Source organism: Thunnus albacares, chromosome 9 (genome assembly GCF_914725855.1).
Source record: "Thunnus albacares chromosome 9, fThuAlb1.1, whole genome shotgun sequence".
NCBI classification, from domain to species: Eukaryota; Metazoa; Chordata; class Actinopteri; order Scombriformes; family Scombridae; genus Thunnus; species Thunnus albacares.
The window spans coordinates 20,952,696-20,969,765 of NC_058114.1; the positions used below are offsets into that span (position 1 = coordinate 20,952,696).

The 17,070-nt window shown below is 41.0% G+C and overlaps 1 protein-coding gene across 8 annotated transcripts in view; it reads left to right on the plus strand.

Moving 5' to 3' along the window:
• The window catches only part of tle2b (TLE family member 2, transcriptional corepressor b), an 87,662-nt gene that overhangs the window by 60,411 nt on the left and 10,181 nt on the right, over window positions 1-17,070 (plus strand). For 7 of the 8 annotated variants that reach the window (XM_044362400.1, XM_044362393.1, XM_044362398.1 and 4 more), the window contains 8 exons: window positions 1,855-1,929; window positions 4,644-4,824; window positions 6,287-6,303; window positions 9,025-9,165; window positions 10,629-10,682; window positions 14,236-14,403; window positions 14,935-15,094; window positions 15,867-16,036. In XM_044362400.1, coding sequence (XP_044218335.1) covers window positions 1,855-1,929; window positions 4,644-4,824; window positions 6,287-6,303; window positions 9,025-9,165; window positions 10,629-10,682; window positions 14,236-14,403; window positions 14,935-15,094; window positions 15,867-16,036 — 966 coding nt within the window. The remainder of the gene's footprint in view (window positions 1-1,854; window positions 1,930-4,643; window positions 4,825-6,286; window positions 6,304-9,024; window positions 9,166-10,628; window positions 10,683-14,235; window positions 14,404-14,934; window positions 15,095-15,866; window positions 16,037-17,070) is intronic. The other variant, XM_044362394.1, reaches the window with a different exon arrangement.

A 17,070-nucleotide genomic window follows, 5' to 3' on the forward strand; every position in this document is an offset into this window, starting at 1 on the left:
GTGTCACCACTGCCAGACAAACAACACACACAAAATTTGCACACACGTAATCAGGAGACGACTATTCACGCCCTGGGCCATTATATCATTTTTTTTTTTGCATTCAGAATAATAAATGAATCAGAATATACTGAATATTTTAAAGGAATAGTTCAACATTTTGGGAAATACATTTATTTTATATGAGAAGTTTGATACCACTCTGATGTCTGAAGGGTAAATATGAAGCTACTGCCATCAGCCAGTTAGCTTAGCTTATCACAAAGACTGGAACGTGTTACTTTAGAGGCGCTGGTTGACAGATTTCATTACCTTTGGACAGAGCAAGGCTTGCTGTTTCCCCCTCTATACAGTGCTGTTGAATACGCTAAATGCAGCTGGATTCCATGTGTTGCCTCATATTAATTATTATGTTGGAACAATGAACTTTTGACACATCATAAAAGTAAGGACAAAAATAAATCACAATGAGGATATGATTTGTGTCTTGTGCATTTCTCTCTTGTACAACGCCATCATTTCATGTCCTTGATGCATTTATAGGTTTCAATCATAAGCATTCTTATCATAGTTTACTAGTGTGGAAAATACAATTTACTTTACTGCCTTATGACCAAAGCAGCTTTTCTGCTTTAACAACCATCACATCAGCTGATGATCAGCTGACCTTTATAGCACCAATGATTTCCTGTCCCCAATAATGAATATGCTGTGAGCTCTGTACGCTTTATATTGGGTCATGTGCTTTTTTTTTTTTTTACCAAATTATCCATTCAAGGTCAAAAGGAGGTATCTGTGCCACTGGAAACAATACAAAAATACTTAGTGTGGCACTGTAACCTTTCATGATCTCAGACTTTAAAAGTAATAAATTAAGTTGTTTTCAGATCATCTATATCCCATTATCTTCCAAGCTAACACAGTCAATTCTAAAAAATTCAATTTGTGCCTTCTTATCACTCACCAGCATTATCATCATTTCTGCATATGTGCTTGGCCTCCATTAATTTCATCTTAAATCTAGCTATATTTTAATTTATGTTTAGAACAAAATAAGTAAGAGAAGCAGGATTATTATTGAAGTTCAATATATTGTTGCATTGTTGCTCTGACTGTGAGTGTGACAACAAAACTATTTAAATTGGAATGAACTCTTGGTATATTAGCTTTATTCCACTGTGTATGTGTGTATACTCTATGTGCGTAGTGTGTGTGTACTGTACCTGGTTGTATGTGTGAGTGAGTGTAAGTACAAATCTGTAGACACACTTCTTTTTGTCTGAATGTGAGTGTGCACTGATGAATGTGTATCCCTGGAGACGGGAAGGTCACAACTCAGTTTGATCAATATTGACACTGCTTGTCTGTGTGTGTGTGTGTGTGTGTGTGTGTGTGTGTGTGTGTTTGTCACACTGTCACACACACATGCGTGTTTGCAGTTGTGTGACTGATTACACTGGGATTTTGTGTACACAGAACTGAGATTTTAGTTAGTGTTTCTTTGAGCATGTGTGTGAGTGCGCAAACCTCACGTGTTTGTGGTTGTATGTACAGTGTGTGTGTTTCTGTTTGTGTTACTTTTATGTCAGTGTACCCATTGTGTGAGTACCTGGTTTCCTGGTTGCCCAATTCACACATTTATATTTATGCCCTGTACAAACAGTTGTTTATTTTACACCCTTTTTTCTCTTCCCTAACTGTACATACAATATACATTATGTTTACACTATATACTGTAACAAATAACATGTACTGTAACCTTGCTTTCTGCTTACTTTCTTTCTCTGGCATTGAATGTGTGTGTGTGTGTGTGTGTGTGTGTGTGTGTGTGTGTGTGTGTGTGTGTGTGTGTAGCACCAGCAACAGGTGGTCCAAGCAGTGGAGAGGGCCAAGCAGGTCACCATGGCTGAACTCAATGCCATTATTGGGGTGAGTCACCTCCATTCGTCATGACAACATACACACACATACGCACACACATGCGCACACACGGGCACACGCATCAACCAAGGATATTCTGACCATTCTTGAACCGATCATAGTTAGCTGATTAAATTATTTTATCACTGCTATATAAATTTATAGATCAGACAAATTGATCATTGGATGGGTGAAGTATTAACGTAAACATCACTCAAGGTGTTTATGTTGCTCTTTGGGCCACATGTGGACTCCAGATGGCAATGTTGATCGTGCTAAATCGAGATTCAGTCAGGCAGGGATTATTTTACTAGTGAATGCTGGGAAGCTTTGATAGCATGCTATGAATTAACGTGGGTAATGGACAATTTCAAACTGATTTCTAAATGGAAATTGGCCTTTGAGTGATTATTTTTTGATGTATCCTAGTTTTAGGTGTTTTATGTCCATGGAGTGAGCCAGCTTTAGAATCAGATTTTAAGTAGCAGCTCATTCAGTTTTAAAGGTGCAGAGTGTAGTATTTAGTGGAATCTAGTTGAACGGACTTGGCAGAAATGGAATATATTATTCATAAGCATGTTTTAATTAGTGTATAATCACCTGAAACTAAGAATTGTTGTGTTTTCATTACCTTAGAATGAGCCCTTTATATCTGCATAGGGAGCGGTTCCTCTTCCATGAAGCCTGCCGTATTGCACTGTCATGTTTCTGCAGTAGCCCAGAATGGACAAACCAAACACTGGCTCTAGAGAAGGCCTTTCCCATTTTTTGCGAGTTTTGCAGCCACCCTAGGTTCTCCTGCATGCTGATCCTGTGGTGGGTATTCAGTTTGTTGCATCCTGCAACCTCACCGCTAGATGCCACTAGATCCTACACACTGCACCTTTAACCTTTAAATATAAGGCTATGTGAGACTGTGTTCCCGTTGTATAAATCCAGGTAGGTTGGTAATGGCAGCAGCAATTGTGATGTTGTGCCCTGTTTGACAATTTCATCGGATGTGGTTCACAATTTTAGAAGATGTAACTCAATATAACAAGAGTTGCAGTAGAAAAGCTGAGGATTAGCAATTTATTAGCAATTACTGCTCCTCCCAGGCTGCTTACCACTAATGAAATGAGTAACTAGTAGTGAAGAGGAATTTATAAAAATTTTGGAGATTGGAGAGGATAATGGGGTAGTGACGTAGTAGAATAGGTAGTGCTTTAATGTTAGTTTTTGCTCAGTCACTCATGAGGGAGACAGAAATCAGTAATCAATAGCAGATTGATCAATTCTACTGAGATTAAATCTTCTCAGATCACTGGTCACATTACTGTCCAACAACAGTACAGTGTACACTGCGTTACCATGTTTGTTCATCAACTGTCTGGACAGCTCTTATTAAAATGAAACTGCATCTAACATATACAGACTGAAACAACTGATCTAAGCCATAATGTAAAAAAAAAACCATACTCTAACCATAGAGCTTCATTGCTAAACATTGAACACACTCAGACTATCCCTGCACATGCATTCAATATTGCACATACACCATCACTAATACATAATACACATGCTTATCTACACATATGGGCAATGTCCGTACACACAGATACACATGATGCACCTAAGTGCCACACTAGATGGGGCTTTCCAAGGCTTGTCAGAGCACTGATCACATTACGGTCTACTTAAAGCCCTTTGTTCCTCCCAGCACTACAAACACTGTTGTCTCTAAGGTGTGCGCTTGTGTGTGTGTATGTGAGTCTAACACACCGCCTTGACAAAACAGCACATGAAAACACATCATAATGCTCCCCTCAGGATAATAGCCTTTCTTTATCTGTAGCTGTTCCTTTGCTCTCCACTCTCTCTATCCTCATTGTTTTCTTTTTCCTATTTCTCTTTGTCTTTCTGTTCATTTTCTTTCGGGATTTTCTCATCCGTCCTCTTATAATCTTTTATCATTCTCTTCCTCCTACTTTGCCCCTGTCCTCATTTCTCCTCTTCCATTGTTTTTGCCGTGTCTTATCTTTTCTCTCTCCGCTGCACTTTCCTTCCCTCCTGCGCTCATTTACTCTCTCTCCCTATCTTCTCCCTTAACATTTATCTCTCCTTCACTTTCCATTGCTTCAACCATGATTTCCCTCCGTTTCTCCCCATCATTTACTCTGTAACTTAAACATTTTCTTCCCCTCTCTTTCACCCTATCTGTGTTTTCTCTTGGCTTTTGTCTCTTTTCTTTCTCCTATCTTTACTCTTTTATAAAAACCCATTCATTTCTTCAATATCTCACTCTTTCTCTGCTTCTTGCTTTCGCTTCCTCCTTGTGAATGCTGATCATTCAATTTCCTTCTGCCCCCCCCCTCCCCCTTTACTTTCCTGCATTCTCGTCCTTGGTGTCTATCTCTCTCACCTCTTAATCCACTAATCTCTTTAACATCCTATCTTCCTTCATCTTATTTTCCTCTCTCACTGTTGAGCTCTCTGTGTGGATTTAGTTTCATTTACCTTTTCCCTTTGTCCCATCTCTCTTGGCCCACTGTTTTTCCAAGCACAACTCCCACTCCCTTTAACTTTTTTCCTTCTCTCTCCTCTGTTTTTTTTTGTAACTTTCACCTGCTTATTTTCTATGACTCTCTTCTTTACCCTGTCTTCTCTAACCACCCACCCCCTTGTATGACGCCCTCCTTCCCCAACCCCTCCCTCCCCGCTCCCTTCTTTCCCTGTGGCCACAGCAGCAGCAGCTCCAGCACCTGTCTCACCACGCCCCTGGCATCCCCCTGACGCCACACCCATCAGGCCTGTCTCTGGGTGCGGGGAGCTCAGGGCTTCTGGCGCTGACCGGGGCCTTGGGGGTCTCTGCTCACCTTGCCTCTAAAGACGACCGCAACCACCTTGACGCTGAACATCTCAGAGGTAAAGAATTGTAGAATTTGAACCCTCAGTTTTGTCTCTAAACACAGATTTGAATGCTCTGGCATGGTGGTCTCTAGTCAGGATGAACAACAGGACACTCTGACATTTAGTCACTATAGTCTACTAATAAAATCAGATCAATGATAACAAATAATATATCAAAAACTTTGAAAACTGTGCCTCTGAAAATAAGCTAGATCATCTTTTCTGATGCTTTGACTTATAGTTGGTGCCAGCATGCTGTCATTCACTAGAAGACAATAGAGCCACAGTTCAAACACAATCCAAAGTTCATAGGAAAACAACACTGGTTTATACTGGAGAAACAGTATGGCAATTTTAATTGAAGGTATTTTGGGAGTTGTGTTGCAGAGTTGCATTACAGGCCCTGCAGCCCTGACAGTATACGATAGTAGTTGTGCAGTGAAAATCGGTGTACTTGATTTTGTCTCAGGTCAGTGTACACAAAATGTTTCATTGCTGAAAATCAATTCTGCTATTGAACATTTTGAGAAGATGTTTAGCGAGTTCAATACAAGTGGGTCAGAGTATCAGACTCTGGGAAATCATGCAGAATGAAACCATCAGATTTCCCACATGCAAGAATTCTGTTATTATTGATAAAATGTTTGTATCTCGGCATGTCCGTGTGTACATTTTGTGTTTACTTCAACTACATTTTTTCCATACTAGATATAGCTGTAGAGAGAAACCCTGAACAGCTGCAGACAGTTAATTTTTCTTAATTTAGACAAAATAAAATGCAAAGCAACACTTTATGTCATTTGTGGCATGCAGAATTTCTGTAATTTGTTCAGCAGCTCACCTTTTGGACGGAAATTGAACTTCCTTGTTTAGATTGCTGTCATAATATGGACAGACGCATTCATGGGGCTTGTGTAAATGCAGGAGGAACGCTTTCTCCCGATGAACTTTCATTCACCCCGATAGAATATCTTATCTTTGCGCTCTGTTTCAGGCACAGAGCCAAGAGACTTTCTCATGAATAAACCGAGAGCTAAAAAGAAAGAAAAAAAGAAGGAATGAGTGAGGGTAGAAAAGGAAGGAGATAAAGAGATCAATGTGTTCATATTGGCGTGTTAAGCATCTGTGCGAGAGCTTATGCATGTCTGCAGCTGTGTGCGTTTCTGTTCTTACATACAAGAGAAAAAATGAGTGAAAAGAGGCAGCAGGGGAAGACAGCGAGCTTTGTCTGGTTGGAGAACAGAGAGAGGGAAGATAGAGAGGGAGAGGAGACTGGAATCACACACAATAGCGGGTCTGTATCTTTATTAGAGAGGAGCAGTCATAGTTCAGCCTAACCTTGGCTGACTGGGGGACTGTTGTTACTATTATCAGGACTGACGTCAAACTTTTTTTTCCCCCCCTTTCTCCTTTCCTCTCTATCTAACTTTTTTCTCTACTCTGTTCTCTTTCCTCCCCTTTCTCCGCCCCGTCCCAGAGGGAGCACCCAGCAGGGTGAGTAGTTGTATGTGTGTGTGTGTACATTGATATAAGTGTTGTGTACACCCACATTTCACTGTGTGTGTGTGTGTGTGTGTTTGTTTGCGGGCGTGTGCGTGTGACAGTGATAAACTGAGGGAAATGGAGACGCACTGTAAAGTGGCCTCTAAAAAAGGCTGTGTATTGCTGGAGCTCAGCCAGGAGTAGAACAGCTCAACAGCAGCACAATAGCTGCTCAGCGCTATCAACCTTGAGCTTCTCAAGGTTTTCTACATCACACTAACATCTGAGCTCACAGCATTTTGCTGTTATCTGGAAGAAAGTACAAATTTAGTGAATGGATGAACAAGCAACTGTTTGTTTATCAGCACCACAAATGTTCTAGTAATCTAGAGGACTTACAGAACAAGTGAAAAGATTAAAACCCAGTTATTTGCAAATACTTCCCAAACCACTCCAGTTAGCGACCATAAAAATGAGCGACGCTCGCTCGGAAATGTTTACTTGTATTATGCATTCAGACATGCAACTAGAGCTGAGGTTGCTAAATGTCTGATGTCAAAGAACCATCAAACACTACTTAACCACTAAGACCTATTTGATAAGATGTTTCCCAACAGATTCTTATCTGCAATATTGTTTCTTAATACTATGTGTAGAATTACACCACTGCCATCACTGCAGGAAAGGTGAGCACCTCAGAGCAAGGAGTGAAAGTTATTCAAATTAGTCCTTGGTGTGTATTCTGCATCATGAATGGATAAATGTTCTGAGTACTCCATGACTGACCGACCTTGTCGCCTGTATATAGTATGATGTTTGTTCATATCAGAAAGAGCTTCAGGTTGCTGTAGTCCTACCACTTCAACAGACTGATGAACTTAGCCTGACCTCTAGAAAAAACATGCATTCACAGTCTATTTCAGTGTGTTTCCAACTTTATTTCCTAATGAAACTGTGCATTGGTAGCTACAGTAAACAGGGCAAGAAGATGAAACAGGAATCACTGATGACGTTTCCTTTTGTCTTACTTCATCTAAAAAGATGGCATGTAGTTATTATACTGATACGTATACATTAATATGACTCATTTGATTGGAGGCAGGATGCTTTTTTTTGGAGAGACTGACAGACTGTCAAATAATACAGATATTCAGGGCTCCTTTAATTAAGTGTAAAAGTGAGATGTGAGAGGATGATGTCTCAGGTTAATTGACGGGTTTAAAAAAAATATACAAATTCATCCTGCAGTGAAATATGAAATGTATAAAAGTGTTCATCAGGTTTGTAGTCCCCATTAATCGCCTGGAGAATTAATGCAGTGCAAATGGGCTGATTGAAATTCAGTGGACGTCTATGGCTTGTCCTATTCTCTCTGGATGCAGATTGCTCTGCTTTATGGAAGCCGTGTGAACACTTTCTTACTGTACTAGCTGCAATGGACAGCTGGCCTTCATCAGTGTAACTGTTGATAACAGAGAGAGAGAGAGAGAGAGAGGAGGGGGTTAGAGGGAGATGGAGAGTGAAATTGGAAAAGGAAAAAGAGAGGCAGACTAAAGAGGAAGAAAAGAAACAAGAAAAATGGGGAGTGTAAGGTTGTTAAAAAAATACCAGCAGGTCTTTGTTGTGGTTTTTATTGCAAAATGAAAATGATTTAAGAGCGCTACTGACTTAACTTTCCCTCCCTCACTCTCTATCTGCAATGAAACCCTTAGCATAATTTAATTGCTAAACACAATGCTGATTGTTAAGCACCAGGAAAATATTTCTCTCATGAGTTGAGGTTTGTGCTGAACTTAGCCAAGCATTACGGCGTTTGAGAAGGGAGGGGAGAATGCAGGGGGAGAGATGCATATCAATTGCCATTTGTCGAAGAGAGAGAGCCCCGCACCAGTAAAACATCTTGGAATTTTAAATGGAGGGGAAAAAAGGGACAGCGAGAGGAAGTCAGGAGAAGAGTGGAGAAGGCGGAGGAGGAGAAGAAGAAGAAAGAAGAGAGGGAAGTTTGTTGAGCTGCACTGAGGTCCATTGTGTGGTTTCTCCTCTCCTCTTTCCAGCACTCCTTCCTGTCAGCCCCGTGGGCTCCTTCCTGTGTGACTCACTGGTGTGTTAAACCTCACTGTTCTTGTCCTCCCCACAGGGGGACAGAGAATGACAAGTGGCCCTCACCGAACCTCTGGCCCCTGCCCTCACGCAAAAACAACACAATGCTTTGATCGGCTTTTCTGAGCGCTGAGCACCAGGCCAGGCTGTATTGTAAACATGCCTGCACAGCTTTATTGCTCAATAATGAGAGTCATATTTTACATGAGGACTGGTGTGTCGAGGGGAGAGCGCTAATTAGCTTTGTAGGCTGTCCTGTGTGCTTCTAAGGCAACGTCTTAACCTGCTCTGCTTACGTCTGCTGTTCCTGCTGTTTGCTTGTGTGTGTTTGTGTTATCATATGTGTTCGTGTATTTCTGTTCAGTCTTTCAAGTGTGTTTTTGAGCTTATGTCTTTAGAGTGACTGTATATGTGTGCGTATGCGTGTGTGTATGTGTGCATTTGACTGTCCAGTATTTTCTTCACATTATGACCTGTACACTGGCAGGTGTGTTTATCTATTTGCTAGTTTCTATGTCAAATGTGCATCTGGATGTCTTCACCCAAGCTTTTATCACCTCTCTTTACTGTGGTAGTGTAATCCAGTCTGTGAGTGTTCATCTCTTTTATTTGTGCTTATGTCTCTTTCTGCAGAGTAAGTCAGTGTCGTCAACAGACAGTCAGCCCACTGAGGAGCGTCAAGGCCCGTCAGGAGGCTACTCCTCCTCGCAGGGAGGAGCAGAGGCTAAGAGGAGGCGCTGCGATGACAAAGAGCCCCTCCCGCCACACTCATATGTACGTGTTTGTGTTAGTATGTGTCCTTGTCCTTGTAAGACGAGATAAGATGAGCCCTAAATGATGCCAGACATGGCACATAGAGGATACAAGGAAAAATAAACATAAAAATTACATGTAAACAACAATAAATGTATAAACATGCAGCCAACAATTTTAATTAAAATTGCCATTAGTTCACATGTATGCATCATGTTTAGAGAATAGTTTACAGAAAGCCACATATATACACATATAGTATATGCTGAGGACATCATAGCGTGTGTGTGTATTATGACATTGCCTATGACATTATAGTCCACACCGGGGTCGGAGGCTCACGGCCAATTAGAGTTGTGTTTGATTTGGATGGGTCCAACGGGGAAGAGTAGGGAGCCAGAGGCGATGTAATGCCAGAAGAGAGACGGCCAAGGCAGATAGCTATAATGAATTAGATGGCTGTGTGTTTGCAGTCTGGAGGATTGATTGACACTGGGAGTCTGTCTGTGCAAGACGGCCTCCAGCTAAATCAGTTTGGCATCAACAGCAACAGTCCAAATCTTCCCATTAGTTCAGAGCAAGAACAAGCACAGATAGTTTCCACTTTCTAAATGTTTTTCCTCTCTTTCTCTCTGTCGAGCCACATTACAACTCCCATTTTTCTCTGTTTGCCTTTTGCTCTTCTATATCGCTCTCTGTCTCTTTATCAGCGTCTCTCAATTTCTCTTCTTTTCCCTCTCACTATCTGTCGTCTTTTCATTTTTATTCCATCCCTCATTTCTCCTTTTACTTTTTTCTCTTTTACCTTTTCTGTTTCTCTCTCTGTCTGTTTCTGTATTTTTGTTCGAGGAATAGGCTGTAGACATAGCCCTGTTTTGGCTCTGTATAATTAGGTACTGATGTCACTCCACACTGATGTCAATAGGAATATCAGGCCATGATCACATCAAAGCGCTGTTGCCATGGTGACTAAGTGCCATCGTTCTCACCCCAGAAAAAGGGAGAGAGAGAGAGAGAAAGATGGCTTGGAGAGCGAAAATTTGCCGTGGATGGAGGAAGAGCAACAGTGTGTGTGTGTGTGTGTGTGTGTGTGTGTGCTCGTGCACGTGTGTGCGTGTGTATGTGTGTGTGTCCGTGTCCGTGTGTGTGCGTATGAGAAAGAGATTGAAATAGTGTTTGTATGAGGGAGATGTTTGGTGAAAATATACTGTATATGGTATACAGTATCTCTGTGTTAAATGTTGCATGTTGGACAGGCAGTGGAAGGATGCAAAGAGCAGCCAGAGATATTGATATATCGATCTGTGTGTGCACTTGTGTGTTTGTGCATGTGTCCACCTTTATTATTTAAGTTGTGTATGAACACATACAGTATACAGTATGTCTCTGTAGATGATAGAGAGAAAAATAGCTACCTTAACTAACTAAACAGATATTAAGAAGCCGTATATTTCTACTCTGCTTCTGTCTTCTCTGCCCTGCAGGACAGTGATGGAGACAAGAGCGAAGACAATCTGGTTGTGGACGTCTCCAATGAGGTAAGTTCCCTGTCTGTATTTGTTTAAGATTTTTTTTTTTTTTTTGGCATTTTTGCCTTAATTGGATAGTGGGCAGTGAAGAGGCAGACAGGAAGCAAGGGGAGAGAGAGATGGGTATGACATGCAACAAAGGTCCCTGGCTGGAATCAAACCAAGGATGTTGCGGTTATGTGGCCACCAGGGGAACTCCACTTATCTGTATAATTTAAATGATCTTTGACATCCTCATATTTTATTTGCTGTAATCCATTTTTTAAAATAATTACAGTGTATCCAATGACTGTGTGTAAGGTATCAATTGTAGTGATGAAAAGAGAGAATTATCACAAATTCTGTGGTTCACCTCAACTCTACTCAGCTTTTTAGCGTCTTTTGGGTAATTGTTAGTTTTATGACCCACGGCTTTATTTTTTTGGATCCCTCCCACTGTCAGCATCTTTTTTGGCCTCAGCAGAAAGCTTTTTTCAGATACAAAAAGCTCTACCACACACTACCAGACAGACAAAGTTGTCCTCTGGTTGGTGAACATAGTGGAAAATCAACAGCTAAATATCCAGATATTTTACTCAGACCAAAAGCGCTATATAAGTAATGTTAAATAATTTGTGGCCCTGTCTCTTATTTCTGTTACAGGAGCTTAGCAAATTTTTCCTAAAAGATGAAAATTAAACGTACTGTACATATTTTTTAACTAATAAAAGTTGTTTTCTTCAATTCCATAGCAAGCGAAGCTGGAAGAAAATACAGTGCTGTGTGTGGATATGTTGTTGTTCACCTGAAATACTTCCAAAAACAAACCTGAGAAATTATACTTGATTATTGGTAATCTATGAATCTACATGACATTAAATGAAAAAGACCAGGGGTTTCATATTACTAAAAGGCCAGTCTTATTTTTGGAGTAATGGTGCTCGTCCACTACCACTCATCCCTATCAGGGACATGTGATTTACTCTCTGTTTACTGATCGTTTAATGGCCACTTTGCTAAAAATTCATACACTGGTATCCACTAGTCACTGCTTTGTCCTCATGCAGAAGTCATACATTCCACAGAGGGAATAGCTAATATTTAAATCACAGAAGACTTAAGGTCTCTACTTTCTTCTGAGCTATTCAAAATATTCCACTTTTCACTACCAATGTTTACTCACAGTTTTCCATCTCCACTATGGAAACTCCACACATCTCCTCACAGCTACGTCTTTGTGCAAGAGCTGTACATCTCTGTTACAAAAAATATCTTTGATTTCCCTACGAAGCCACAAGTTACAAGGAGCCTTTATCCGACAGAAGCTCTCTGACACTGTGCTGCAGACCACACATGAATAAAGCATGTTACCAACGTCAGGAGGACCAGTGTAGCTTGCGGGAATAACTATAGATGTGCTTGGCACAGCTTGGAAACACCCTCCGTACTCTGCATAACCTCATCTGTCTGGCTGTCGATAGATCAATTACATAGCCACAAAAAAAAAAAACACAATTATCGTGTGTGCTTGTTTGTGTGTGTGTGTAAAATTGTTCTGTTTTTAATTCATCTTGATTTAGATTTTACGCCACAAATTAGCCTTTTGTTTATTTTATTTAGTTTTGTTTTTGGCCTCATTTAGATAGTCCTGAGTCACGAGTCACATGGCAGAGTTTTGGAGAAAGCCACAAGTATGTGTGTGCTGTGTGTGTGGAACTGTGAAATGTGAAACGAGTCAGCAGGTACGTAGCGAATTCAGCTTTCCACTGCAGTTTCCTTGTAAATAGGAAGAGCTCCTATGTAAGCTCATTATCAGCCGCCACTGTTTGTGTTCTACTATGTCTGTCCACACACACACACACACACACGCACACACATTCACTAATACTTGGTTCCTAACTATCTCGTTTTATCTTTCTCTTCTGTGTATATTTTTGTTCTCCTTCCAACCTCCTTGAAGCCTCTCTCAATTCTTCCATCTCTCTGCTCTCTTTTTCCTTTCACTCCTTCCTTCCCACTCCTCTCACCCCGCTCCACCTCCTCCTTTTCTCCCTCCCTTCTCTCATTAGATAACCACAGTCTGGTTCATTTAATATATGCAAAGCCGTTTATGCCCCTGGAATATTTTAGTTCTTTAAATACTTCACGCAGTGTACCAAAATATGTTTTATCTAAGCCCTCTGTATTTTGATATTGCACACAAAAGCGGAACCGGTCTCTTGTGTGATTTGGAAACTGGTACAAAAGCAGAAAGAAAAAAAAAGTGACAAATGTGGGAAATGGCAGAAAAAGGGAGGGATGTTCTCTGGTGAATGGTTTGTGTGTGTGTGTGTGTGTGTGTGTGTGTGTGTGTGTGTGTGTCTTAAGTCCTTTTCAGGGACACACAGCAGATTTGAGACCAGTTGATTGGGAACGGCTTGTGCAATTGGGGACAAAAGTCATGTCCCCAATTGGTAAAACTGCTTTTTGGGTGAATGGTTAAGGTTAGGGTAAGGGTTAGGTTTAGGCAAGTAGTGGTATTTAAGTAAACCTGTGTGTGTGTGTGTGTGTGTGTGAGTGAGTGTGTGAGTGAGAGAGAGAGAGAGAGAGAGAATGTACATGCATTTGTTTAAACATACATGCGAGCCTGCAAGTGTGAATGTTCGTGCGTTCCTAAGTGCAGATGAGTGTGTATGTATACGGCATGTAAATGGCTGTGAGTGTGTTAGTAGATGAGCTTGTGTGTGTGTGCGCATGCGTGTGTGTGTGTGTGTGTGTGTGTGTGTGTGTGTGTGTGTATGTGTGTGTGTGTGAGTGTGTGTGTATAAGCACTAAAATGTCTGTGCTGATCACTGTGACCCAGTGAGAAATGCTTACTCCAGCACTCTGTTCTGGGGGAGGCAGCGCTGGTTCAACAGTGGCTCCAGTGATGAAAGCAGCCTGTAACAGCAACATTATCTCCAGGCCCATACACTACTGTACCAGCGACAGTGACAATCTCTACTGTTTCATGTAATGTTCCCTGAGCTCCGAGTCCCTTTACAGATCACGATACATACTGTGACACCAGAGGTTATATTGTATCCATTAAGTAAGAATCTGCAGCATTTTCCTATAAGAAAGTGTGAAAGCCTTTATATCTGCAGCCACACCAGAAGAGACGTGTTTGCAGGTCTTGCAAGAGAAACTGAATTTTTTGGCTTAAATAGAAGACGCACCATAAAATTTAACACTGTTAGATATATAAAAGTGGATATTATTTTGATACTTAATTCACATTGGACATTTTAGCCATTTTTGAATTGCTTTGAATCTATTTTGCCTTTCCCTGGTTGGGAATCACTAATCTGAAGAAAAAGACATTACATACTGGTGCACTTGTTATATAGTAGTGCAGTGTTATAATAAGTGCAGTGAAAAAATACTACTAAACTTGTTATCATCAGAAATGTCACATCATAGTGATGACATGCAATGAAATGGACTAGGAGAATAGTTCAGCACAACAACATGCGTTTTGAGGGAGCATCCTAGACTTAGAAGAAATATTTTATATTCTGGGTGGACGTTTGAATCATTTTTTTCATCTCTCTTTGCCATTCAGGAGCCCAACTCTCCTGCGGGCAGCCCTCCTCACTCCCCCCATGGGAATGGGTTAGACCGGGCTCCTACCCTAAGGAAAGAGCTGCCAGGATCCTCAGGCACAGGAGAGGCCCCCTCCACCCCAAACCCCTGCAGCCCCACCCCAGGAAAGGGCAAGGATCCTGCACAGGTACAGTAAGATAATACATCTTAGTAGCAAAACCTGTCAGCCTTCCCACCATTCGTAGGGAGTTGCTGCTCTCTGCTGACTGGGAAGGAAGGCTCGGACTGCTTTTCTTTTATGCTAATATATTACAGCCTTTTTTCTATGATAATAAAATGATATTCTTTTTCACTTTGTACCCGTAGGTTGTCCATTCTTGTTACATGTAATGCCATAATTTATGGTGTTTCACTTTGGGAACAAAAAACACTTAAATTCATACAAGGCATAACTATTGCACAGTAACCAATTCTTGTCCCATTAAATTACATTGAGCAGCAACATCAATGTCTAGTACAGATACTTTAGTTTTTGTAATTGATATGCCAGTGCCACTGAGACAATTTCTGCTCTTTTCATCGAGATTGGTCTAATAGTGACTAACTGTCCTTCTGTAGGGTAGTCTAATAAGGCGGTCTTGAGCGTCATAAGCATTATTTGTGTTAAGTCATATTACAGATTAGCCATGTAATATTTTTTTGCTTGACTTTTCTGCAGATGGATAAGTCCCAGTCTCCGTTGTCCAAGTCTGGCACCCCATCCCCATCCCACCGTGAGGCCCTTACCCCTGGAGCACCAGGAGCCCCTGGAGCTCCCGGTCCCAGCACCTCCTGCCTTCGCCTGGTCAGCAAAGCAGCGTCGGCTGCAGACCCCCTTGGTAAGACTCTCCTGGCTGTTAACACAAGCTTGATGATATTTAAAATCTAAAAACTATTTTTTATATTGTAGCTGTCAGGAGCTTAGTAATAACTGGCTATGACTACAATAATGTAGTACACACATTCCTAACTTTGCTTACTGTATTTGTTACCAGTTACAGAGAAAAAAATAGTCCAATACAAACTATCTTTTCCTTACCTAAAACTGTAATGTGATTATTTTACCCATCACCCAGTAGAGAAAGCAATCACATTACTCATTACTTACCTTCTAATTTTGCTGCTTGACTAGTTGGGACAAACTTAGACTATTATGACTTTGATGGGATTTGCACCTAGTTTACCTCTGCCCTTCATGCCAAATATCCTCTTGTTCCTCAGTTTTTCCATTTCATCATTTGTTTATGCTGTGATATTACTGTTGTCTTGAAATATGATTAAAGTTTATGGTTTTGTGCCAAAAGTAAGAAATAAAATGTACCTAAGGATTGACTTTTTGAATATTAATAATAAAAAATATGAGCTTATCCTGACTCAAACTATTACCCTTGTTCTCTGGAGCAATGCTCTCAACCCCTTTCTGCTGTATTTGAACTCCTCTGAGGCCAGCAGTGAAGACCATGGTCATACTGGACTGCTCTCTGTTCTCAACCTGTGTAGCTGTATGCCTCTCTGTGACTGTGTTTGTGCTTGTGTATTATGTATTATGTATTGTTCCCCCTCTTTATTTCCATCCTTCAATCCCTCCTTCCTCTTTCCCTCCCTCCCCAGCTCTCCGCAGTCCCATGTCTGTGCCCCCCGGTTCATACCCGGCTCATTTTGGCGTGGTGTCCCACGCAGGACTGAATGGGGAGCTGGCCAGCCCAGGAGGTTTTGGTGGGGCTCTTACTCTTTCCCCACAAATCAGCGCAGCAGCCAGCGCCTACTCCCGAAGCCCCATGGTGAGTAAAGGCCAAATCATTTTTCTTTATCAACGTTTGATTTATAGTTCAGAATCAGATGCAACCCTCTGACTGTCACCACCTCAAAAATAGATGAACTTGTTGTACGTTATCTGGTAGTGTTGTGCATTTATTATATACTCAAAAGTTATCCTGTTTACATTCTTTAATTCATTGAGATAAGGAGTGACAGTCATAGAGAGAAGTTTTGCAATTGTAATGTCTTATCTGGATCACAAAATGTTAATCGGTGTAGTGTCACTGAATAAAAGATTAGTCTTTCCTCGACCTCCTCCATGTTGTCTTCAGTATCAGTACACACATCTGCTGTCAGAAACATGTACACGTAAAGTAGCCCAAGCAGCTCTGTAGTTACATTTTTGAGGATGTGCATGTCAGCAGCGTCGGGATCGTTCATGTATCTATGGAGCCTCTGCACGTTGCTCCCACAGGACTTCAACATAACTCAGCCTTAATGCAGGATGTTCTCTGCAGTGCCCCGTTCACCACCCTGTCACCAGTCTGGGGAAAGGCAGTATGCTCACAACATCACATATTAGTGTCAGCACGCTCACACACTTCAGCACAGTTTTTAGAGTACAGACTCTATTTGCTATTTTCTGGTCAGCCTCCTTGTTTCAATTCTGCTTTGGAGTAGAATGATTTTATTTACTTTCAGCTATTGTTTCATTGCTGTCATTATATGAAATAATTGCTATTAATTGCTGTTAATAATTTTATCGATTAAAAATATATTAACCGATAATGCAGAAGACGAGGGACTTGCAGTGTAACTGTCAGAAAATGTTCTGTAGATTTACTGTAACTTAGTACCTGGTTGGAGCCTCTTACTCTTTAATAAGGTGGGGTTACAGGTTTGGTGACCGCCCATAAAGGCTGCACTAATAAAACAAATACACCTCTCTACCATCCAAGGAAGAAAAAAGTCACAGTGTGCCTCGATCTGCTCACTGTGTCATGTTGAGGAACTCAAAGTTGTTGTTTGGCAGATGTCCAGTTTAGCTATCTAATGC